The 26,787-nt window shown below is 45.1% G+C and overlaps 1 protein-coding gene across 2 annotated transcripts in view; it reads left to right on the top strand.

Annotated features, from left to right (window-relative positions):
• Positions 1–3,924: 3,924 nt before the first annotated feature.
• AUNIP (aurora kinase A and ninein interacting protein) overlaps positions 3,925–26,787 on the top strand; it is a 35,572-nt gene continuing 12,709 nt past the window's right edge. Inside the window, exons 1-3 of one of the 2 annotated variants that reach the window (XM_077295348.1) lie at positions 3,925–4,434; positions 24,247–24,388; positions 24,638–24,751. In XM_077295348.1, coding sequence (XP_077151463.1) covers positions 4,342–4,434; positions 24,247–24,388; positions 24,638–24,751 — 349 coding nt within the window. In that variant the 5' untranslated portion in view covers positions 3,925–4,341. The remainder of the gene's footprint in view (positions 4,435–24,246; positions 24,389–24,637; positions 24,752–26,787) is intronic. The other variant, XM_077295349.1, reaches the window with a different exon arrangement.

Raw genomic sequence — 26,787 nt, 5'->3', positions numbered from 1 at the left:
GGGGCAACAGGGCACTGGGGGTGAATTTGAGAGGATGGGGTATTGTGGTGGCTGATGTGAGGGAGGGGCAACAGGGCACTGGGGGGTGAATGTGAGAGGATGGGGTATTGTGGGGTAGGGGGCACTGGGGGTGAATGTGAGAGGATGGGGGGTATTGTGGGGGCTGTAGTGGAGGTGGGGGACAGGGCATTGGGGGTTAATGTGAGAAAATTGGGGTATTGTGGGGGCTGAAGTGAGGGAGGGGCGACAGGGCACTGGGGGTGAATCTGAGAGGATGGGGGTATTGTAGGGGCTAGGGCACTGGGGCGTTAATGTGAGAGGATGGGAATATTGTGGGGGCTGAAGTGGGGGAGGGGCGACAGGGCACTGGGGGTGAATCTGAGAGGATGGGGGTATTGTGGGGTTGGGGATAGAGCACAGGGTGCAAGTGAGAGGATGGGCTGTTGGGGCGTGGGAGGGGGATAGGTAGGGTGCTTTTTATACTTGTGAGCTCGGTCTTTTATAAGTATTAGTATAACAAGCATAACAATACAGGTTAACAGCGTTAGTACTTTAATAATAGATTAATATTTCAGTATTAGTATAACAAAGATAAGTATTAGCATAAGGGCGCACACAGACGCCGTATAACTCATGCGATGATCGCATCGCAATCCTCGAACTGGCTGGTACCGCTCCTGATTTGAGTGTGATGGATTACTATGCAGCTGTCACACTCAGGTGTGGAGAGCTGACGGTCAGTCTGAGGGTTGCGATGCGATCCTTGCATGAAAAATACTCCCATCTGTCAGCCCCCTAACAAGTATAACAATACAGTAACCGCGAGCTGTATTCTATTTAATAAAAAGCAATTTATTATTATAATAAAGTTATTAAAGGCTCGGGATAATTGTCTGCAGTCACTCTGAGACTACAGACCGCAAAATCATGATGTGGTGTGCCTGCCGTCATGAGACCCCAAGACCACTGGTGCGATCATGTGACCGCATTTACAATTTGCATGTGTCGACTAGATCAAGTTTGACTTCACTCAATAGAAGATAATTGGGAGAAGCCGAAAAAGTTGTCACACGACCCCCTGTTCACATCAGCGATGCTGGGGCCATTACTACTGTACATAGGGGGACTCAGTTAAAGGGAACCTGTCACCCCCAAAATCGATGGTGAGGTAAGCTCACCATCATCAGGGGCTTATCTACTTCTGTAATGCTGTAGATAAGCCGCCGATGTTACCTGAAAGAGGAGAAAAAGGTTAGATTATACTCACCCAGGGGCGGTCCCGCTCCGATGGGCGTCTCAGGTCCGATACAGCGCCTCCCATCTTCATTCCATGACGTCCTCTTCTGGTCTTCACGCTGCTGCTCCGGCGTACTTTGTCTGCCCTGTTGAGGCCAGAGCAACGTACTGCAGTGCGCAGGCGCTGGAAAGGTCAGAGAGGCCTGGCGCCTGTGCACTGCAGTACTTTGCTCTGCCCTCAACAGGGCAAAGTACGCCTGTGCCGGAGCCGCGGCGCAAAGACCAGAAGAGGACATCATGGAATGAAGATAGGAGGCACCGGGGCGGACCTGAGACGCCCATCGGACCGGACTGCAGCGGGACCGCCCCTGGGTGAGTATAATCTAACCTATTTTTCTCCTCTTTCAGGTAACATCGGAGGCTTATCTACAGCATTACAGAATGCTGCAGATAAACCCTGATGCCGGTGGGCTTACCTCACCCTCGATTTTGGGGGTGACAGGTTCCCTTTAAATATTAAGTGGCCACTTAAGAAGCATATTTATAGGGGCACCAGTAGGGTGGTGCTGAGGCAGCTGTCAATCAGTGCCGGGGTGAGGTTACAGCTGCCACTCTCTATACACAGAGAGGTGACTGAAACCGTGCCAGCGCAACCCCATGACTGGAAGAGCAAGGCTGCCAGGAAGAATAAAGTTAATGTCCTCCCGGCAGAGGGTCTCTCAGTGCAGGAGCCGCACGGTGTCAGAACACTATTGTTATACTGTGTATTGGAGGAGCAGTGGGGACATAATTCTATATATAGGGGAACTCTGGGGACATCATACTGTGTATAAGGGAGCTGTGGGCCCACCATACTGTGTATAGGGGAGCTGTGGGATCTTCATACGGTGTATAGGTCAGCTGTGGGCCCAACATACTGTATATAGAGGAGTTATACATGGGGAACTCAGGGAACATTATTAAATGCTAAGTGGGCACTTAAACATTATTGTTATAGGGGCTCTCAGTGTTGCGACCATCAAAGTTGCACATGGAGTATTATTACTTTCTAGGGACAAAATTTGGAGGGCACATGCACAGGAAATTAATATTTTCTAAGGGGCAATTTTACCATCTAGAGAGCACAAAGGAGGCATTATTACGATGTAAGGCTGCCGTCACACTAGCAGTATTTGGTCAGTATTTTACATCAGTTTTTCTAAGCCAAAACCAGGAGTGGAACAATCAGAGGAAAAGTATAATAGAAACATATGCACCACTTCTGTATTTATCACCCACTCCTGGTTTTGGGTTGCAAATACTGATGTAAAATACTGACCAAATACCGCTAGTGTGACAGCAGCCGAAGGGTCACAGTAGTGGCATTACTATGCGGGACACTAAGAGCAGCTCTGTATCAGCAGGATGAGGAGATTGTGCAGTTTGGGAATAAATTTGCACATGGAAACAAGAAGCAATGGCATGAAAGGGAGAAGATACAGATTAGATATTAGTAAAAACTTTGTGAGAGGTGGTGACTAGTGATGAGCGAACAGCATTATTGCTCGGGTGATCTCCGTGTATTTTGTAGTACTCGGACATTTAGTTTTCCTCCCTCAGCTGCATGATTTACAGCTGCTAGCCAGGCTGAATACATGTGATGAATGCCTGTTTATTAGGGAATTCCCACATGTATTCAGGCTGTCCAGCAGCCGTAAATCATGCAGCTGAGGTGAGCATGCTCAGGGAGACCCGAGCAACAATGCTATTCTCTCGTCATCACTAGTGGTGAGTTCTTCAGTGGAATTGTTCACACAGAGGCTGGACGGACATCTGTCCGAGAGGATTCAGTAATCCTGCATTGAGCAGGGGGTTGGACACGATGACCCTGGAGGTCCCTTCCAATTCGAACATTCTAGGATTTCATTATTCTACATGTGATGGGTGCTGGAAATGAGAGAAGACAGATGTGACGAGTCTTGGCTGGAGAAGTCGACACATCTGTCTGGGTCAGATGGGAAAAGTGAACGACTCCACTAGAAAGAACGTCAGCAGTAAGTCGCCATCTGTAACTGTGCTGTGATCTCTGTATGTTCTGCAGGACTGGTATCTACCACTATATGTCACCGCATGGCAGTAAGATCAGTGCTGGGCTTTGTATAGAGTTGTAGTTTCAATAACAGTGCTCCCGAGGTTCTCCTAAACCACCAGTTATAATCAGGATTACTTGGTTATCGGCCACAGGTGGACACAGACAGAAAGGGCCCCTGGGCAAGAACATATGGGCCCTTTGCAGCCCAAGATCTCCTGAAAATGCTAAATTGCACCTTTTTGGGAGGTAGAAATGGGCCCCCTTACCTCTTGTGCCCACGTGGGTTGCACCAATGCTATGTCCTCCTGTTAGGGGCCCATTCCCATGTTTTGCCCCGAGCTGATCCCCTAGCTACGCCTCGGGGGTTGTCAGCCGTCTGGGTGCGCCCTGTGATGCGGGATCAGTGGCCCAATGTCAGTTAACCCTTTCCATAACGCCCTTCTGGGCCCACTTTGATCATCTCCATATTTTTGTAGCTGCCTTTAGGTGTATCCACATCACCACGCCGCAATGTATTATTGTGATTATTTCTGATTCGTATTGAACCTGTACAATTAAAAAAAAAAAAAAAAAAAAAAAAAGTTTGCGAATAAGAAACCAAGCCCCGCATCGTCTGTGGGCGACTGTGGAGAGCAGGCTCCTGAAAGTGTCTGGGCTATGAGCGTTCGCTCCACAACTGTCCCTATTCTGTGTGATGGGAAGCTGCCAAGCTTCCCCGGGGTCTCCTGCTCGGTGACAGCAGGGGACGAGGCGCAGTCCGCCAGTCTCTGGGCCCTGGTCTGTATATAAGGGCTCGCGTCACAGTCACCCAAGGGAACACTATGCTCCAGCGCTGAACACACAGCAGGCAGCTACATGCACAGCCACGGCTGCAGTTCTCTCTACAGGCAGTACGCAGGACACCTCACTGCAAGGACCCACGTTACAAGACCCCGGCGCGGGAAATTGGAAAGTAGTGCACTGCAGCCACACACAGTCAGTGCTCCCGGCAGTCAGTGACCCCGTCTTCCTCCGCGCCGCTGTACAGCTCGGAGATGAAGAGCAAAAAACATGTCCGTGGGCTGCCGCAGCCAGAAGAGTGCGGAGTCTGGTTAGATGCGTCACAGCTGAAAAAGCGGCCCCATCAGGTGAGGTGAGGGAGGATGGGAGGCAGGGTGTATGGGAAGCAGCTGTGTGGTGATGTGAGGGGCAGGCAAGGCTCACTTCCGGGGAGGACGTTTCAGTGGGCCACCTGTAAAGCCCCTCTGTAGCCATATCAGGTCTTGTGGGATGAGTTGTAGTTGTGACTGACACCATTCATGCTCCCATATCAAAACACTCCAGCTGAAAGAAAAACTGCAAATTCTCTATTTTACATTGATCATTGAGTGTCCGTGGCGAGGGTTTGGTGACCCGAGTGTCTGTGGTGTGGATGTAGCGACCCGAGTGTCTGTGGCGTGGATGTGACGACCCGAGTGTCTGTGGCGTGGATGTGACGACCCGAGTGTCTGCGGCGTGGATGTGACGACCCGAGTGTCTGCGGCGTGGATGTGACGACCCGAGTGTCTGCGGCGTGGATGTGACGACCCGAGTGTCTGCGGCGTGGATGTGACGACCCGAGTGTCTGCGGCGTGGATGTGACGACCCGAGTGTCTGCGGCGTGGATGTGACGACCCGAGTGTCTGCGGCGTGGATGTGACGACCCGAGTGTCTGCGGCGTGGATGTGACGACCCGAGTGTCTGCGGCGTGGATGTGACGACCCGAGTGTCTGCGGCGTGGATGTGACGACCCGAGTGTCTGCGGCGTGGATGTGACGACCCGAGTGTCTGCGGCGTGGATGTGACGACCCGAGTGTCTGCGGCGTGGATGTGACGACCCGAGTGTCTGCGGCGCGGATGTGACGACCCGAGTGTCTGCGGCGCGGATGTGACGACCCGAGTGTCTGCGGCGCGGATGTGGCGACCCGAGTGTCTGCGGCGCGGATGTGGCGACCCGAGTGTCTGCGGCGCGGATGTGGCGACCTGAGAGTCCGTGGCGGGGGGGTGGTGCACCACATCGCGGGGCACCAATGGGTTAGCATAGTGGCCAGGGGTCTATTGGAGACCCCCTGTACCTGTCATGACAGTTCTCTTGTGAAAGTCAGCTTGTAGCAGGTGTTCATAGAAGACTAAAACGGTATTCATAGAGCACAGTATGTATGTATGTATATGTGTGTGTGTGTGTGTGTGTGTGTGTGTGTGTGTGTGTGTATATATATGCGTTGCCCGGGCATAGTAACTAACTGTGGTTAGTTATAACAAATTATGATTATCCTCGATCCCATAGTTCAGTGCCCATATACCCATCACACATCTTCCATCCCATAGTCCCGTGCCCACATACTCATCACACATCCTCCATCCAATAGTCCTGTGCCCATATACCCATCATACATAACCTCCATCCCAAAGTCTCATGCCCATAAACCATCACAAATCCTCCATCCCATAGTCCTGAGCTGGGAGGCGCTGAGCAGGGAGTTCCTGTAGATGTGCTGTTATGTAACCTGGCAGTGCGGCTCTGTGTGCGTCCGCTGATGATGCGATTTTCTACGCCAGTAACAATAGAGCCCGTCAGTAATATCGGAGGGGATGATTCATTTCTGTCATGTGCTCCTTTCTGGGGGGCAGACAATGGCTGGGAGCTTATGATCCCGGGGATGCTAAATTTCTCCCATCCGGTGAGTGTCTGCTGAGGTGTTGTGGAGTGGGAAAACTGCTCATAGCAACCAATCAAAGCTCAGCTTTCATCTTTTAAACAGCTCTGGTGAAATGAAAGATGCTTAGTGATTGGTTGCTATTGGCAACACATGCAGTGTAACCTGTTATGGTCAAGAAGATGAAATGCCTATGAAATATATATATATATATATATATCTCAAAAAAATAAAGGGAACACTAAAATCCCACATCCTAGATATCACTGAATGAAATGTTCCAGTTGTAAGTCTTTATTCATTATATAGTGGAATGTGTTGAGAACAGTAAACCTAAAAATGATCAACGTAAATCACAACTAATATCCCACAGAGGTCTGGAGTTGGAATGATGCTCAAAATCAAAGTGGAAAATGAAGTTACAGGCTGATCCAACTTCAGTGGAAATGCCTCAAGACAAGGAAATGATGCTCAGTAGTGTTTTGTGGCCTCCACGTGCCTGTATGACCTCCCTACAACACATAGGCGTGCTCCTGATGAGGCGGCGGATGGTCTTCTGCGGGATCTCCTCCCAGACTTGGACTAAAGCATCCCCCAACTCCTGGACAGCCTGTGGTGTGACGTGATGTTGGTGAACGTCCCAGATATGTTCAACTGGATTCAGGTCTGGGGAACGGGCAGGCCAGTCCACAGCTTCAATGCCTTCATCTTGCAGGAACTGTTGACACACTCCTGCCACATGAAGTCTGGCATTGTCCTGCATTAGGAGGAACCCAGGGACAACCGCACCAGCATATGGTCTCACAAGGGGTCTGAGGGTCTCATCTCGGTAACTAATGGCAGTCAGGCTACCTCTGGTGAGCACATGGAGGGCTGTGCGGCCCTCCAAAGAAATGCCACCCCACACCATTACTGACCCACTGCCAAACCGGTCTTGCTGAAGGATGTTGCAGGCAGATCGCTCTCCACGGCGTCTCCAGACTCTGTCACATGTGCCCAGTGTGAACCTGCTTTCATCTGTGAAGAGCGCAGGGCACCAGTTGCAAATTTGCCAATCCTGATGTTCTGTGGCAAATGCCAAGCGTCCTGCATGGTGTTGGGCTGTGAGCACAACCCCCATCTGTGGACATCAGGCACTTAGACCATCATCATGGAGTCGGTTTCTAACTGTTTGTGCAGACACATGCACATTTGTGGCCTGCTGGAGGTCATTTTGCAGGGCTCTCGCAGTGCTCCTCCTGTTCCTCGCACAAAGGCTGAGGTAGCGGTCCTGCTGCTGGGTTGTTGCTCTCCTACGGCCCCCTCCACGTCTCTTGGTGTACTGGCCTGTCTCCTGGTATCGCCTCTGGACACTACGCTGACAAGACACAGCAAACCTTGCCACAGCTCGCATTGATGTGCCATCCTGGATGAGCTGCACTACCTGAGCCACTTGTGTGGTTGTAGAGTCCGTCTCATGCTTCCATGAGTGTGAAAGCACAACCAGCATTCAAAAGTGACCAAAACATCAGCCAGAAAGCATTGGTACTGAGATCTGGTCTGTGGTCCCCACCTGCAGGACCACTCCTTTATTGAGTGTGTCTTGATAATTGCCAATAATTTCCATCTGTTGTCTATTCCATGTGCACAAGAGCATATGAAATTGATTGTCAAACAGTGTTGCTTCCTAAGTGGACAGTTTGATCTCAAAGAAGTTTGATTTACTTGGAGTTATATTCTGTTGTTTAAGTGTTCCCTTTATTTTTCTGAGCAGTGTATATATACTGTGTGTGTGTGTGTGTGTGTGTGTGTGTGTGTGTATGTGTATATATATATATATATATATTTTCCTCTCTATCTAATATATAAAGATGAATGTATGTGTGTTTATGTCCGGGATTGGCATCTGCCCCATCGCAGCTACAGCCTCAAAATTTTGCACAGTCACACGTCTGGACCCCGAGAGCGTCATAGGCTATGTTGTGAGGCGAAATTTTAACCCCGCGCTTTCCAATTCACCAAACTATTTTGCCCCTATCTACATAATGGGGAAAAAGTGAAAGGAAAAGTGTTGGAGGCAAATTGACAGCTGCCAGATGTGAACAAGGGGGACTTAAAGAATGAGAGCGATGGAGCCAAAGAGTATATACCATACAGTTGCTAAGATGGGGCCCCGACATGGGATACTCACCACACACAGGGATATGAACACACACAAAATGCGCCACACCCCACCACGTGCTTGAACACATATACCACCCTCAGCACACATTTTACCACACATACACCAACCTCGCCACATAAAAGTCAAAACGCAAAAGTCACCGCTCAAAACTCGCCACGCGCAAAATTCGCCACATGTAAAACTAGGCTCACGTGCAAAACTCACCTCATGGAAAACTCGCCACCAGGGCTGTGGAGTCGGTAAGCCACAGTTGCGACTCCGACTCCTTCATAAATGGCCAATTCGTAACAATAAATTTACTGTTGTAAAATATTAACATCGTGCTTATTCAGTTTCTCACCATCATATAAGTAATCAGACCACTTAGAGCAAAAACTATATTTATTAGAATACAATTAGAATATAGCAAATAACTTTTATAAACTTTTATAAACTCTTGTAAGTAAATATACAATAAACACTGTTATGCAGTTAATAAGAAGAAATCTATAAATTTGTCCTCAGAAAAAGTATTGCCTCTGTCAGATCCTCCTTCATGGATGCCCTCAAATCTGACCTAATTATTTTGAGAGCAGAGAACAACCTCTCTACACTAACTTGGGTTGGTGGCAAAGCAGTAACCACTCGGGCAACATCTCTGACAATGTCAGGATACAGAGGAATCGCTTGTTGCACTGTTATTTTTGATGATCGGTCAAATTTCTCAATTTCTTTTAGTGCACATGAAAAATTCTGCTGCAATGTACTGGCTGTGTTCTTTGATGGGGATGACTCTTCTATGCGGGAACGCTTTGCACGGTCCTTGTGATCCAAATATTTTTCGAAATTAAATTCTTCATCAGTTGATGAGGGTGAAGATGTGGCAGGATGACCAAATACTTCTTGTTCCTCCTGACTGTTCTGCAACCCTTTCATCCTTACTGCTATTTCAAACAGAGCTTCTTTTCCTTTAGTTAGCTGTTGATCATCTAGAAGAATCCGATGCATTGGGTCTACATAAACAGCTGCCAAAAGAATGTTATTTTGTAATAGTAGCTCCTCTCTCTGTTTCATTGATGTAGCAATGCCACTTGCAATTAACCCTCCTCCTTGGGACAGGCGAAACATCAGGTTCTTCCACTCCTTTAAGAAAATACCTGGAGTTAAGTCCTCTGCTTGTAATTTTTTTAGTCACTGTAAATGGGTGCTCTAGCAATTTTTCCAGCTCAGTCACCTGATTCCACTGACTTTCATTTAGCGTCCAGTTGAGGGTTAGCCATGTCTACAAGAAAGGTTTTCAGTTCAACCAAGCACTGAATCATTAAGTACAGTAAGTACTGCCCCATCGTGTGGCTTGATCAATAATTGCCCTTTTTCCAGCATGTCTCTTCAAAATTGAGTCAACTTTAGGGGTTCTGGCAACAGTAGCCAATTTTCTCACCTTGCCAATCAGTGCAGCAGCATGTCCTTCTTCCTTCTTGCAGACTGTCTCTTATAGCCAGCTGTAGCGTATGCACAACACAGCGCATGTGATGAATGAAAGAACGTATTGACAGTTTCAACAAGATCTAAACTATCATGTTGCTGTTCATCTGAAGCAACTTCAGTTTGCTCCACAGTTATAATACTGTGTTCCTCTATTTCAAACATTTCTGTGTCTGTGGACCCAGAATGTTCTTCTAGCTGCTGGTCACCATCATTACTCTCATTCATTAGCTTAATAGTACTTATCATATTTGAAGCATTGTCAGTTATGACAGAAAGAACTTGCTCTTTTTTAAGTTCATAGTCTTGCAGAACCTTTTCCACCAAGACCTGGAGAAACTCACTGGTGTGATGAGCTTTGGTGTCTTTTACTGCCAATGTCTTGGTAACTATTTCATTTTTGTCACAAACAAATCGGACATTGATGGCAAAATAGATCACTCTGACGTGTGCAGGCATCCATTTTAAGAAACAGAAAGCGTCCCTTGAGAGTTTTTTTAAGTTCTTCCTTTTGTTTGAAAGCTTCTTCGATTATTATTTTTCTAATTCTCTCTCTCTCCAGAGAAACATCAAGCTTGCGGGCCATTTCCCCATTCAGACACATAAAAGCTGGTGGTGAAAATAATGAAATAGGCACACTATCCTTTACAACAAGCTCTATGATCTGTTTTTTAAATGTATCTACTGTCATTGTCACAGTAACTTTGTCACTGACAAAATATCTTGCAACTGATGGCTGCAAAGTTCTCTGCTCCTTTGTTTGGCTGGAAGAGCTGGGCACTGGTTCATTGGTTTGGATGCAGTCTCTCATCCACTGCTTTCAGTACTTCTGGATGAAAGCGCTGTAAATGTCTCTTTAGATTAGAAGCTCTGGTAGGAGCATTTTTATCTTTGCGTGAATACGCACTGATCTTGGCTTCACAGCATTTGTTTTCGTCTGGATCATTTGTCATACACTGACAGACATAATGTTTTCTATCTTGAGTGATGGTGAAATGTTCAAATACAGCTGATTTAATGTGACGCTTCTTTGACATTCTCAGGTTTTTAATTCTGCATTCACAATCCAAATGACAATTGTTTTTCCTAAAAACAATTGTACAAAATTATTGCCAGGTCGTACAACTGATATAGTGGTCAGTAATACTGTTATTCCTCATGTACTCACATTTAACTGATGCAAAGTTTGTTGAAAGGATAATACTTCTTACAGTCTTCCTCTTCTGAGTAGCAGCTGTGAGATGCTTGGAAGACGCACACCTAGTAAACATCTAGTCTAGAGGAGGAGCTTTACTACTAAGAATTTGCAACACATTTTCACTTTCAGTTTCATACATTGTAAGTAGGGGGGTTGGGGCAGCATGAGGTTAACCAAGTATAAGATTAGATAAGGGCAGTGGAGAACAGTGACACACAAGAAGTAAGAAATGTCTCTATCTCCAGCAGAACTGCTTATCACTGTTGTTCATAGTTTGATAGAACATATATATATTTGAGTAACATTTATAAAATTCATATGAAAGTTCAATTATTAAATATTAATACCTTTTTTTTTTTTTTTTTTTAAAAGCTGGAGTCGGAGTCGGTACATTTCTACCGACTCCGACCAAAACTAACTCCGACTCCACAGCCCTGGATTCCACCTGCGGATTCCTATAGAGGAGCAGGTGTAAACCGCAGCGGAATCCGCGCAAAGAATTGACATGCTGCGGAATGTAACCCGCAGCGTTTCCGCGCATTTTTGTTTCCGCAGCATGGGCACTGCGGATTGCATTTTCCATAGGTTTACATACTGTAAAAGCACGGAAAGCTGCTGCGGACCAGCAAAATCCGCAACGTGTGCACATAGCCTACTACGTGTGCACATACCTAAAGGTTCCTCACTGCAGAGCATAACAACTGATGCCATGTAGTGATATATAATAATAAATCTTTATTTTTATATAGCGCTAACATATTCTGCAGCGCTTTACAGTTTGCACACATTATCGCTGTCCCCGATGGGGCTCACAATCTAGATTTCCTATCAGTATGTGTTTGGAATGAGGGAGGAAACCGGAGAACCCGGAGGAAACCCACACAAACATGGAGAGAACATACAAACTCTTTGCAGATGTTGTCCAGGGTGGGGCTTGAACCCAGGACTCCAGCACTGCAAGGTCACCGTGCTAACCCTATATGTTTGGAAAGATACTTACTGGGCAGGACAGACACTTACCCTTAGGGTATGTGCACACGTTGCGGATTTCTTGCAGAAATTTCCTGAAGAAAACCGGAAATTTTCTGCAAGAAATCCGTTTTTTTTTTTTTTTTGCGTTTTTTTAGCATTCTGCAAGCGTAATTAGCTTGCAGAATGCTAAAGTTTTCCAAGCGATCTGTAGCATCGCTTGGAAAACTGACTGACAGGTTGGTCACACTTGTCAAACATACTGTTTGACAAGTGTGACCAACTTTTTACTATAGATGCAGCCTGTGCAGCATCTATAGTAAAAGATAGAATGTTTAAAAATAATAAAAAAAATAAAAAAATGCTTATACTCACCCAGACATCTCCTCAGCGGCGTCCGTTCCTCTTTCTATAGCTGGTCTGTGCGCTCAGGACCTTCCGTGACGTCACGGTCACGTGAGCGGTCACATGACCGCTCACGACCAATCACAGGACAGTGACGTCATCGGCAAGGTCCTTCACCGCACATCAGCTACAGGAACCGAAGCGACAGCATGCAGTGGAGGCGGGAAGACATCGAGGGTGAGTATAGGACTATTTTTTATTTTAATTCTTATTTTTTGACCACTTATATGGTGCCCAGTGCATGGAGGAGAGTCTCCTCTCCTCCACCCTGGGTACCAACTGCACATAATCTGCTTACTTCCCGCATGGTGTGCACAGCCCCGTGCGGGAAGTAAGCAGATCAATGGACCCCTAGGTGTGCGGAATCCCCTGCAATTCCGCATTTTAATGAACATGTTGCTTTTTTTTCCGCGATGCGATTTTTTTCGCGGAAAAAAAGGCTACATTTGCACAAATAATGCGGAATACACTTAAAATAATAGGAGGCATATGTTAGCGTTTTTTTCGCGTTTTTATCACGTTTTTATAGCGAAAAAACGCGAAAAATACTTAACGTGTGCACATGGCCTTACTCACAGACATGAATAAAGAGCATCAGTGCTGGCTGTAATCATTTTCAAACAGGCAATCCCTGCATGTGTTGTGGCTGTCAAACAGCCGCAAGACATGCAGCCGCGGAAACTTTATTACGGTACATTTTTTGAGCACCACAAAAATACTTTATTAGGACACGAGCATGTTCGGATAACACCTTATTCCGAGCATGCTTGCTCATCACTAGTGGGGGTGAAGATAGATGAAAAACAAGCAGGTGAGAATGTGCACTGAACTATTTGGCCACGTATGATGCACCGAGCGTCTGTACTTGGTTTGAACAGTCATTTTATGCTGATAGTGACTCTTATCTGGGTGAAAGGGACTTTGTCAGTCACAGACAGTTGCATTTATCTCGCGCCACCTCAGTGGCTTATTTCTTCGGCAGCTTATCACCCACTCTCTCATGATGAGATTGTGGAGAGCCTATTGGTTCCAAGGAAACTGGTTGCTGTCTTAGTATTCTGTGAAGCCCATAGGGTTCATGCTATGTAAATTAACCTCCTAAGGACCTGGCAATTTTTCGTTTTTAGTTTTTCTTCCCTTATTCCAAGAGCCATAACATTTTTTTTATTTTTTTGTCAACGGAGCTGTGTGAGGGCGTGTTTTTTGTGGCATGAGCTGTATTTTGAATGACACCTTCCATTTTATCATGTGATCTACTGTAAGGCGGGAAACCAATTACAGGTATGTGGGAAAAAAAAAAAAAAAAAAACACAATTTTTTCGGTTATTTACAGCAAGTGTTCGTTGTACAAAAAATATAATTCGCAAGATCAGTACGATTACGCAAATACCAAATGTATATGGTAGTGTTTTGTGTTAAAGTGGTGAAAAAAAAAAAAATCAGAAATTTGTTTAAAAAAATAAAATTGGCGCCAACAGTGGTTGCACAGCTATAGCAAATATGCAAATATAGCAAATGTGTGTATTTTGTCTTAATTTTGAATGGGTAACATGAGGGCGATTGTACTTTTTTCTAGCTTTTTGGCATTTTTCAACTTTTTTTTAGTAACCTTTCACTAGGTTTGCTAGTCCCTTTGGGGACTTGAACCTGTGATCATTTAATCACTTGTGCTATATGCAGCAATGCCATAGCATTGTTGTATATGGCAAAAGTCTGTTCCGATTGTTCGGCTCTTGTATTCGGCTGCAACCCCTGTTGAAATCATGCAGGCATTTCTTCAATGTATACATACTAGTGGGTGCCCTTTCATGTCTCTCCAAATATAGTCGCATCTATGGTCTATCTGAAAATGGCTGCTGATTGAGCGCATGCGCACTGTTGCTTTGCACTGCATCACATTCCTGGGGGCTGCCTGTATTGTACCGTGAGCATGTCTAATGACATCACTGCGTTAGAGTTTGCTCGACATACGCACAGCGTGAAGGCGGCCATACAAGAAGTGACTTGAGCGTTGGCGGTAACGAATGCACTGGAATAATCAATATTTCCCCGCAGGTGTGGGTATATATATAATGGAATGGGACTTTACATATGACACCCATTTGAGAAATTAGCCACGCGAAACACGCATCAGGGGGCTGCAAGTAGAGGATTGTTTGTGGTCCTGGCAAACTATGAGTAAGCAACTGTGATCTATATTGAGCATCTGTATATCTGATAGCATGATCTTTGCTGGGGATGTTCCTTCCTCTGTATTCTGTGTGCTGCTTCCATACTCCTCATCTGACTGCACCTCTCCTTTCCATGTTTTTTCTATGTCTCCTCTTTATATATAAACCTTGACAGTTTTACATTTTGTATATTTGTTTTATTTAAATTTGTTTTCTAATAAAGTTACATTATAATTGTTATCTTTTTTGTGGTTTATGGCTACTCTAATTGTCCGTGCAGTTGTCAATATGTTTGGGAGTACTCCACCATCCTTATTTGTTTGATTTAATATTAGGGAGAACATTAAATGCTTCTTGGGATATGGTCTCAACCGGATAGATATAGATATACAGGGTGGTCCAAAAGTACAGTAGGTGGACAGTATGTGTAATAGGGTTATGAAGGGGGAGATTTATCAAACATGGTGTAAAGTGAAACTGACTCAGTTGCCCGTAGCAACCAATCAACTTCCACCTTTCATTTTCCAAAGAGTCTGGGAAGAATGAAAAGTGGAATCTGGTTGCTAAGGGCAACTGAGTCAGTTTCACTTTACACCATGTTTGATAAATCTCCCCCTTCATAACCCTATTACACATACTGTCCACCTACTGTACTTTTGGACCACCCTGTATATCTATATCTATCCGGTTGAGACCATATCCCAAGAAGCATTTAATGTTCTCCCTAATATTAAATCAAACAAATAAGGATGGTGGAGTACTCCCAAACATATTGACAACTGCACGGACAATTAGAGTAGCCATAAACCACAAAAAAGGTAACAATTATAATGTAACTTTATTAGAAAACAAATTTAAAATAAAACAAATATACAAAATGTAAAACTGTCAAGGTTTATATATAAAGAGGAGACATAGAAAAAACATGGAAAGGAGAGGTGCAGTCAGATGAGGAGTATGGAAGCAGCACACAGAATACAGAGGAAGGAACATCCCCAGCAAAGATCATGCTATCAGATATACAGATGCTCAATATAGATCACAGTTGCTTACTCATAGTTTGCCAGGACCACAAACAATCCTCTACTTGCAGCCCCCTGACGCGTGTTTCGCGTGGCTAATTTCTCAAATGGGTGTCATATGTAAAGTCCCATTCCATTATATATATACCCACACCCGCGGGGAAATATTGATTATTCCAGTGCATTCGTTACCGCCAACGCTCAAGTCACTTCTTGTATGGCCGCCTTCACGCTGTGCGTATGTCGAGCAAACTCTGACGCAGTGATGTCATTAGACATGCTCACGGTACAATACAGGCAGCCCCCAGGAATGTGATGCAGTGCAAAGTAACAGTGCGCATGCGCTCAATCAGCAGCCATTTTCAGATAGACCATAGATGCGACTATATTTGGAGAGACATAAAAGGGCACCCACTAGTATGTATACATTGAAGAAATGCCTGCATGATTTCAACAGGGGTTGCAGCCGAATACAAGAGCCGAACAATCGGAACAGACTTTTGCCATATACAACAATGCTATGGCATTGCTGCATATAGCACAAGTGATTAAATGATCACAGGTTCAAGTCCCCAAAGGGACTAGCAAACCTAGTTAAAGGTTACTAAAAAAAAGTTGAAAAATGCCAAAAAGCTAGAAAAAAGTACAATCGCCCTCATGTTACCCATTCAAAATTAAGACAAAATACACACATTTGCTATACACTCACCGGCCACTTTATTAGGTACACCATGCTAGTAACGGGTTGGACCCCCTTTTGCCTTCAGAACTGCCTCAATTCTTCGTGGCATAGATTCAACAAGGTGCTGGAAGCATTCCTCAGAGATTTTGGTCCATATTGACATGATGGCATCACACAGTTGCCGCAGATTTGTCGGCTGCACATCCCAAAGATGCTCCATACAAGGCAGGATGGATCCATGCTTTCATGTTGTTTACGCCAAATTCTGACCCTACCATCCGAATGTCACAGCAGAAATCGAGACTCATCAGACCAAGCAACGTTTTTTCAATCTTCTACTGTCCAATTTCGATGAGCTTGTACAAATTGTAGCCTCAGTTTCCTGTTCTTAGCTGAAAGGAGTGGTACCCGGTGTGGTCTTCTGCTGCTGTAGCCCATCTGCCTCAAAGTTCGACGCACTGTGCGTTCAGAGATGCTCTTAGGCCTACCTTGGTTGTAACGGGTGGCGATTTGAGTCACTGTTGCCTGTCTATCAGCTCGAACCAGTCTGCCCATTCTCCTCTGACCTCTGGCATCAACAAGGCATTTCCGCCCACAGAACTGCCGCTCACTGGATTTTTTTTCTTTTTCGGACCATTCTCTGTAAACCCTAGAGATGGTTGTGCGTGAAAATCCCAGTAGATCAGCAGTTTCTGAAATACTCAGACCAGCCCTTCTGGCACCAACAACCATGCCACGTTCAAAGGCACTCAAATCACCTTTCTTCCCCATACTGATGCTCGGTTTGAACTGCAGGAGATTGTCTTGACCATGTCTACATGCCTAAATGCACTGAGTTGCCGCCATGTGATTGGCTGATTAGAAATTAAGTGTTAACAAGAAGTTGGACAGGTGTACCTAATAAAGTGGCCGGTGAGTGTATTTGCATATTTGCTATAGCTGTGCAACCACTGTTGGCGCCAATTTAATTTTTTTAAACAAATTTCAGATTTTTTTTTTTTCACCACTTTAACACAAAACACTACCATATACATTTGGTATTTGCGTAATCGTACTGATCTTGCGAATTATATTTTTTGTACAACGAACACTTGCTGTAAATAACCGAAAAAATTGTGTTTTGTTTTGTTTTTTTCCACATACCTGTAATTGGTTTCCCGCCTTACAGTAGATCACATGATAAAATGGAAGGTGTCATTCAAAATACAGCTCATGCCACAAAAAACACGCCCTCACACAGCTCCGTTGACAACAAAATAAAAAAAATGTTATGGCTCTTGGAATAAGGGAAGAAAAACCAAAAACGAAAAATTGCCTGGTCCTTAGGAGGTTAATTTACATAGCATGAACCCTATGGGCTTCACAGAATACTAAGACAGCAACCAGTTTCCTTGGAACCAATAGGCTCTCCACAATCTCATCATGAGAGAGTGGGTGATAAGCTGCCGAAGAAATAAGCCACTGAGGTGGCGCGAGATAAATGCAACTGTCTGTGACTGACAAAGTCCCTTTCACCCAGATAAGAGTCACTATCAGCATAAAATGACTGTTCAAACCAAGTACAGACGCTCGGTGCATCATACGTGGCCAAATAGTTCAGTGCACATTCTCACCTGCTTGTTTTTCATCTATCTTCACCCCCACTAGTGATGAGCAAGCATGCTCGGAATAAGGTGTTATCCGAACATGCTCGTGTCCTAATAAAGTATTTTTGTGGTGCTCAAAAAATGTACCGTAATCAAGTTTCCGCGGCTGCATGTCTTGCGGCTGTTTGACAGCCACAACACATGCAGGGATTGCCTGTTAGACATGAATGACAATAAAGCGCATCAGTGCTGGCTGTAATCATTTTCAGTGAGTAAGGGTAAGTGTCTGTCCTGCCCAGTAAGTATCTTTCCAAACATATAGGGTTAGCACGGTGGCTCACGGTGGCCTTGCAGTGCTGGAGTCCTGGGTTCAAGCCCCACCCTGGACAACATCTGCAAAGAGTTTGTATGTTCTCTCCATGTTTGTGTGGGTTTCCTCCGGGTTCTCCGGTTTCCTCCCTCATTCCAAACACATACTGATAGGAAATCTAGATTGTGAGCCCCATCGGGGACAGCGATAATGTGTGCAAACTGTAAAGCGCTGCAGAATATGTTAGCGCTATATAAAAATAAAGATTTATTATTATATATCACTACATGGCATCAGTTGTTATGCTCTGCAGTGAGGAACCTTTAGGTATGTGCACACGTAGTAGGCTATGTGCACACGTTGCGGATTTTGCTGGTCCGCAGCAGCTTTCCGTGCTTTTACAGTATGTAAACCTATGGAAAATGCAATCCGCAGTGCCCATGCTGCGGAAAAAAAAATGCGCGGAAACGCTGCGGGTTACATTCCGCAGCATGTCAATTCTTTGCGCGGATTCCGCTGCGGTTTACACCTGCTCCTCTATAGGAATCCGCAGGTGGAATCCAGGGCCGTGGAGTCGGAGTTAGTTTTGGTCGGAGTCGGTAGAAATGTACCGACTCCGACTCCAGCTTTAAAAAAAAAAAAAAAAAAATGTATTAATATTTAATAATTGAACTTTCATATGAATTTTATAAATGTTACTCAAATATATATGTTCTATCAAACTATGAACAACAGTGATAAGCAGTTCTGCTGGAGATAGAGACATTTCTTACTTCTTGTGTGTCACTGTTCTCCACTGCCCTTATCTAATCTTATACTTGGTTAACCTCATGCTGCCCCAACCCCCCTACTTACAATGTATGAAACTGAAAGTGAAAATGTGTTGCAAATTCTTAGTAGTAAAGCTCCTCCTCTAGACTAGATGTTTACTAGGTGTGCGTCTTCCAAGCATCTCACAGCTGCTACTCAGAAGAGGAAGACTGTAAGAAGTATTATCCTTTCAACAAACTTTGCATCAGTTAAATGTGAGTACATGAGGAATAACAGTATTACTGACCACTATATCAGTTGTACGACCTGGCAATAATTTTGTACAATTGTTTTTAGGAAAAACAATTGTCATTTGGATTGTGAATGCAGAATTAAAAACCTGAGAATGTCAAAGAAGCGTCACATTAAATCAGCTGTATTTGAACATTTCACCATCACTCAAGATAGAAAACATTATGTCTGTCAGTGTATGACAAATGATCCAGACGAAAACAAATGCTGTGAAGCCAAGATCAGTGCGTATTCAGGCAAAGATAAAAATGCTCCTACCAGAGCTTCTAATCTAAAGAGACATTTAGGCTATGTTCACACGTTCAGGATTTCCATCCTTTTTTTTTCCTGACTGAAACTGCAGGTCTCTGCAGAAAACGCAGGTGCGTTTTTTGGTGCGTTTTTTGGTGCGTTTTTTAGTGCGTTTTTTGATGCAGTTTTGTCTGCAGATTGTCTGTGTTTGACAGAAATAAAGTTTACTGCAGTGGGGGAAAAAAAAAAAAAAAAATGATGTCATTTCCTTGTCCAACCCTTTTCTTCTTCCATCCTCCATTTTGGGACTAAACACCAAAATGAGTGGACGTGTTTTGAATGACAGCGCTCCGCGTTTTGCGCCGCATGCGTCACTGCAGCGCACGCATCCGGGCGCAGAGGACGCAGCAAGTTGCATTTTTGCTGCGTCCAAAATCAATCAAAAAAAGGACGCATGCGGCGCAAAACGCAGCGTTGTGCATGCGTTTTGCTGCGTTTTACTTTGCGTTGTGTGTTGCGGCGCCGACGCTGCGGCGCACAACGCAAATGTGAACATAGCCTAAGTGCCACGTATTTCAGTGCCACGTGCCACGTATTTAAGTGCCACGTGCCACGTATTTCAGTGCCACGTATCACGTATTTAAGTGCCACGTGCCACGTATTTCAGTGCCACGTATCACGTATTTAAGTGCCACGTGCCACGTATTTAAGTGCCACGTGCCACGTATTTAAGTGCCACGTATTTAAGTGCCACGTGCCACGTATTTAAGTGCCACGTGCCACGTATTTCAGTGCCACGTATCACGTATTTAAGTGCCACGTGCCACGTATTTAAGTGCCACGTGCCACGTATTTCAGTGCCACGTATCACGTATTTAAGTGCCACGTGCCACGTATTTCAGTGCCACATATCACGTATTTAAGTGCCACGTGCCACGTATTTCAGTGCCACGTGCCACGTATTTAAGTGCCACGTATTTAAGTGCCACGTGCCACGTATTTAAGTGCCACGTGCCACGTATTTCAGTGCCACGTGCCACGTATTTAAGTGCCACGTATTTAAGTGCCACGTGCCACGTATTTAAGTGCCACGTGCCACGTATTTCAGTGCCACGTATCACGTATTTAAGTGCCACGTGCCACGTATTTCAGTGCCACGTATCACGTATTTAAGTGCCACGTGCCACGTATTTCAGTGCCACGTGCCACGTATTTAAGTGCCACGTATTTAAGTGCCACGTGCCACGTATTTAAGTGCCACGTGCCACGTATTTCAGTGCCACGTGCCACGTATTTAAGTGCCACGTATTTAAGTGCCACGTGCCACGTATTTAAGTGCCACGTGCCACGTATTTAAGTGCCACGTGCCACGTATTTCAGTGCCACGTGCCACGTATTTAAGTGCCACGTGCCACGTATTTAAGTGCCACGTGCCACGTATTTCAGTGCCACGTATCACGTATTTAAGTGACACGTGTCACGTATTTAAGTATCCACGTATCCCACGAAGATTTTCCATGGAGAACAGACACATCCAGAGATATGTCTGCTCTCCACGGATGCAGCAACACACTGACAGGAGCCATAGTTCCTGTCGGTGTGTCACTGCGCATGCGCGAGCGAGTTTACCGGCGGTCATTGACCCCGGCTCTCTCGCTTAACGGCAGTGCTGCGTGGGAAAGTTCAACGCAGCTGTACTGCTGTTAACCGAGACGCCGGAGTCATTGAACTCCGGAACAGTACGCGATACACTGCTAGGAGCTTCGCTCCTGGCAGTGTATCGCCGGAGAGCAGGGGATCGGCGTGGGACACTCGTTTTATGGATTCTGCGGACAGGGAGTATGGATTTGGTTTATTATTTTTGGATTTTTTCCTGGAGGATCGAGGGCTTCGCCTACAAGTGTGCTGTTGGTGAGTATATACTCTGTGTTATGTGTTGTATGTACTGTACTGTGTGTCATGTATGTGTATTGTGTGTAGGTGTTTGGTGTAAACTTTACTATTGTGCTAAGTCGCCGGACACAGGGACAACTCTCCCATCCTAATACCGGATGGGAGTAGTAGTCCCATACGGCGACTTAGCACAATGGTGGCACTAGCGTCGCATGGGGACACACACACACACACACACACACACACACACACACACACACACACACACACACACACACACACACACACACACACACACACACATACATACCAAATCAATCAAACGGCCGACACGATCCCCATGCGACGCTATGCCTCCATGTCTCTCCGCCCACGCACTTCCGGCCCTGCACTTCCGCCGGCTTCCCCGCACTTCCTGCTGCAGCGGTTCTGCACATCAAACCGCAGTAAAACACGCAGATATATTTTTGATCTGCGTGTTTTACTGCGATTTTGACCTCACAATGGAGGTCTATGGGTGCAGAACCGCTGCGGTTCAGGAAGAAGAATTGACATGCTCCTTCTTTTTTCCGGGAGCTATTCAGCACGGCTTTTTTTTAAAATTTCCGGACCATGTGCACAGTGTGTCCTGTTTTCCATAGGGTACAGTGTACTGTACCCTGCATGGAAAACAGCTACGGAACCGCAGCGGCAAAACCGCCGCGGTTCCGCGGTAAAAAACGCACTGTGTGAACATGGCCTTACAGCGCTTTCATCCAGAAGTACTGAAAGCAGTGGATGAGAGACTGCATCCAAACCAATGAACCAGTGCCCAGCTCTTCCAGCCAAACAAAGGAGCAGAGAACTTTGCAGCCATCAGTTGCAAGATATTTTGTCAGTGACAAAGTTACTGTGACAATGACAGTAGATACATTTAAAAAACAGATCATAGAGCTTGTTGTAAAGGATAGTGTGCCTACTTCATTATTTTCTCGACCAGCTTTTGTGTCTGAATGGGGAAATGGCCCGCAAGCTTGATGTTTCTCTGGAGAGAGAGAGAATTAGAAAATTAATAATCGAAGAAGCTTTCAAACAAAAGGAAGAACTTAAAAAAACTCTCAAGGGACGCTTTCTGTTTCTTAAAATGGATGCCTGCACACGTCAGAGTGATCTATTTTGCCATCAATGTCCGATTTGTTTGTGACAAAAATGAAATAGTTACCAAGACATTGGCAGTAAAAGACACCAAAGCTCATCACACCAGTGAGTTTCTCCAGGTCTTGGTGGAAAAGGTTCTGCAAGACTATGAACTTAAAAAAGAGCAAGTTCTTTCTGTCATAACTGACAATGCTTCAAATATGATAAGTACTATTAAGCTAATGAATGAGAGTAATGATGGTGACCAGCAGCTAGAAGAACATTCTGGGTCCACAGACACAGAAATGTTTGAAATAGAGGAACACAGTATTATAACTGTGGAGCAAACTGAAGTTGCTTCAGATGAACAGCAACATGATAGTTTAGATCTTGTTGAAACTGTCAATACGTTCTTTCATTCATCACATGCGCTGTGTTGTGCATACGCTACAGCTGGCTATAAGAGACAGTCTGCAAGAAGGAAGAAGGACATGCTGCTGCACTGATTGGCAAGGTGAGAAAATTGGCTACTGTTGCCAGAACCCCTAAAGTTGACTCAATTTTGAAGACATGCTGGAAAAAGGGCAATTATTGATCAAGCCACACGATGGGGCAGTACTTACTGTACTTAATGATTCAGTGCTTGGTTGAACTGAAAACCTTTCTTGTAGACATGGCTAACCCTCAACTGGACGCTAAATGAAAGTCAGTGGAATCAGGTGACTGAGCTGGAAAAATTGCTGGAGCACCCATTTACAGTGACTAAAAAAATTACAAGCAGAGGACTTAACTCCAGGTATTTTCTTAAAGGAGTGGAAGAACCTGATGTTTCGCCTGTCCCAAGGAGGAGGGTTAATTGCAAGTGGCATTGCTACATCAATGAAACGGAGAGAGGAGCTACTATTACAAAATAACATTCTTTTGGCAGCTGTTTATGTAGACCCAATGCATCGGATTCTTCTAGATGATCAACAGCTAACTAAAGGAAAAGAAGCTCTGTTTGAAATAGCAGTAAGGATGAAAGGGTTGCAGAACAGTCAGGAGGAACAAGAAGTATTTGGTCATCCTGCCACATCTTCACCCTCATCAACTGATGAAGAATTTAATTTCGAAAAATATTTGGATCACAAGGACCGTGCAAAGCGTTCCCGCATAGGAGAGTCATCCCCATCAAAGAACACAGCCAGTACATTGCAGCAGAATTTTTCATGTGCACTAAAAGAAATTGAGAAATTTGACCGATCATCAAAAATAACAGTGCAACAAGCGATTCCTCTGTATCCTGACATTGTCAGAGATGTTGCCCGAGTGGTTACTGCTTTGCCACCAACCCAAGTTAGTGTAGAGAGGTTATTCTCTGCTCTCAAAATAATTAGGTCAGATTTGAGGGCATCCATGAAGGAGGATCTGACAGAGGCAATACTTTTTCTGAGGACAAATTTATAGATTTCTTCTTATTAACTGCATAACAGTGTTTATTGTATATTTACTTACAAGAGTTTATAAAAGTTTATAAAAGTTATTTGCTATATTCTAATTGTATTCTAATAAATATAGTTTTTGCTCTAAGTGGTCTGATTACTTATATGATGGTGAGAAACTGAATAAGCACGATGTTAATATTTTACAACAGTAAATTTATTGTTACGAATTGGCCATTTATGAAGGAGTCGGAGCCAGAGTCGGAGTAGGAACCTGATAAAATCCAGGAGTCTGAGTCGCAACTGTGGCTTACCGACTCCACAGCCCTGGTGGAATCCGCACAAATTCCGCATAAAAACAGCGGTGAATCCGCAGGTAAAACGCAGTACCTTTTACCTGCGGATTTCTAAAATCCGCTGTGGAAAAATCCGCAGAGCTCCTTTCTATGTGTGCACATACCCTTATGGATCCTGGTGGATAATACCAATTGTAAGCTCCTGTATTTATATATGGAGATATGAAAAATTTCCATTTCGATTTAAAAATTAACATTCCTATTTCCTTTTTAGACCGTGATTAGCTGTACATCCTCAAGATTTAATCCGCTGCGAAGAAGACAATCTACGGATTCTGTGCTGGTTGATTGTACAATAAAATCCTCTCAGCTTTGCACAAAGCAGACGTCCATGTATTCCTTCTTCTCCCCGACTGGTAATGGTTATTTCATTGACCATTAATCTAGTGTAATGAAGAAGGTAGATTCAGAGAACTGACAATATTTCACTGACCTTTATAACCACATGTTTACTTCTTATGTTATGTTTTACTTCATTTGTCTTTATATGTTTATGTGAAATATCCAGTTCTTATATGATGGCATACCCCCACTGAATTTACAAGTAAACACTCCTTTTCACTTTTTTTTTTTCTATATGAAATACCATATTTTTCTTTTTTCAGACAATAGGGACAAACAGTCTTGTATTACTAATATTCATACATTGACTCAAGATGTTCCTCTTGTGTGTGAGAAAAGACAAGAAGCACCAAATGAGATGAAACCATCAGCCATTGGTATGTGGCCATTGTCTTCTTTTAAGTATCTCTGTTCAATTAAAGGGAATCTGTCAACCGTGCCCCCCAGTTTCCTATTCCACACTGATGAGGGGCAAATACCCCGAAACAGCTGTCTGTGGATGGATACCATGTTTTGGCATAGGTGGTTTTCCTTTATTGGATGCTGCCCTTCCCGTGGTTGTTCCTTCCCGGTGAAAGACCTGGCTATTTATTGCTTGCGTTGAGAAACACGTGATGGTGTCTCTGCGGCTTTTCTACATGCCCCAGGATGCACATGACTTATTAATATGGGCATACAGGTAATAGAAATGTTACAGTAGTCCTACCTGTATGCCTCATATTTAGTGGTCTTCTTGCTGATAAATATTATATTCTGTCTTTATGTTAATGATTTCTTCCAGGTTCCGGGGCATGCAGTGCCTGGAAGATATCCCTGCCTCCTGTCTTCATTGTAAGGCCGGGGTCACACTTGCGTGTGCAATGCGAGATACTCGCGCATCAATACCAGTCACTGCCGCTGGCACTAGGGACCGGAGCATTCAGCTGCATGTATTTATATGCAGCCGCATGCTCCGGTCCTGAGTGCCGGCAGCACGGGTATTGATGCGCGAGTTTCTCACATTGCACACGCAAGTGTGACCCTGGCCTAATAATTACCTCCTCCCATCAGCGTCAGTTACAGCCCTGGAATCCTGCGCCCTGCACTCCCTCAGAAATACATACCTCATCCTCCCTTCTGTGGGCACTGTATATAGGGATCTTCTGCACAGGCGCCGGCGAGTCACTGTGACCTCTGGTGTACACTGATAAGGTGCTCTCCCCACTTCCTCCCTGCTCGGAACCATGTGTACATGGCGATGGCTGTGTCAGGACAGAGTGGGGAGAGCACCTAATCACCCGCACGCCGGAGGTCACTGGAACGGAGGTCGCCTGCGCAGAAGATCCCTGAATGCAGAAGAGAGGATGAGGTATGTATTTCTGAGGGAGTGCAGGGCGCAGGATTCTGGGTCCATAACTGACGTGCATGGGAAGGGGGTGGTATTGTAATGAGGAGAGGAGGTAGGGATTTATTCGAGGCATCACATACCCGGAACTTAGAAGAAGTCATTAACCCCTTCCCGACATTTGACGTACTATCCCGTCGAGGTGGGGTGGGCCCCCATGACCGCCGACGGGATAGTACGTCATACGCGATCGGCCGCGCTCACGGGGGGAGCGCGGCCGATCGCGGCCGGGTGTCGGCTGCATATCGCAGCTGACATCCGGCACTATGTGCCAGGAGCGGTCACGGACCGCCCCCTGGCACATTAACCCCCGGCACACCGCGATCAAACATGATCGCGGTGTACCGGCGGTACAGGGAAGCATCGCGCAGGGAGGGGGCTCCCTGCGTGCTTCCCTGAGACGATCGGTACAAGGTGATGTACTCACCTCGTACCGAACGTCTTCTCCCTGCAGGCCCCGGATCCAAAATGGCCGAGGGGCTGTATCCGGGTCCTGCAGGGAGCACTTCCGGGTCGGAGCAGGCTGCAGATGAAAGCTGCAGCCTGCTCCGATGAAAGTATGATCGCCGATCTGATAGAGTGCTGTGCACACTATCAGATCTGCGATCTGTGCTGTCCCCCCCTGGGACAAAGTAAAAAAGTAAAAAAAAAAAATTCCACATGTGTAAAAAAAAAAAAAAAATTCCTAAATAAATAATAATAAAAAAAAATATTATTCCCATAAATACATTTCTTTATCTAAAAAAAACAAACAAAAACAATAAAAGTACACATATTTAGTATCACCGCGTCCGTAACGACCCAACCTATAAAACTGGCCCACTAGTTAACCCCTTCAGTAAACACCGTAAGAAAAAAAATAAAAAAACGAGGCAAAAAACAACGCTTTATTACCATACCGCCGAACAAAAAGTGGAATAACACGCGATCAAAAAGACGGATATAAATAACCATGTTACCGCTGAAAACGTCATCTTGTCCCGCAAAAAACGAGCCGCCATACAGCATCATCAGCAAAAAAATAAAAAA

The sequence above is a fragment of the Ranitomeya variabilis genome, chromosome 3 (genome assembly GCF_051348905.1).
Source record: "Ranitomeya variabilis isolate aRanVar5 chromosome 3, aRanVar5.hap1, whole genome shotgun sequence".
In the NCBI taxonomy this organism is placed as follows: Eukaryota; Metazoa; Chordata; class Amphibia; order Anura; family Dendrobatidae; genus Ranitomeya; species Ranitomeya variabilis.
The sequence above is the reverse complement of the archived record's forward strand: the minus strand, read 5'-3'. Positions and strand labels throughout refer to the sequence as shown.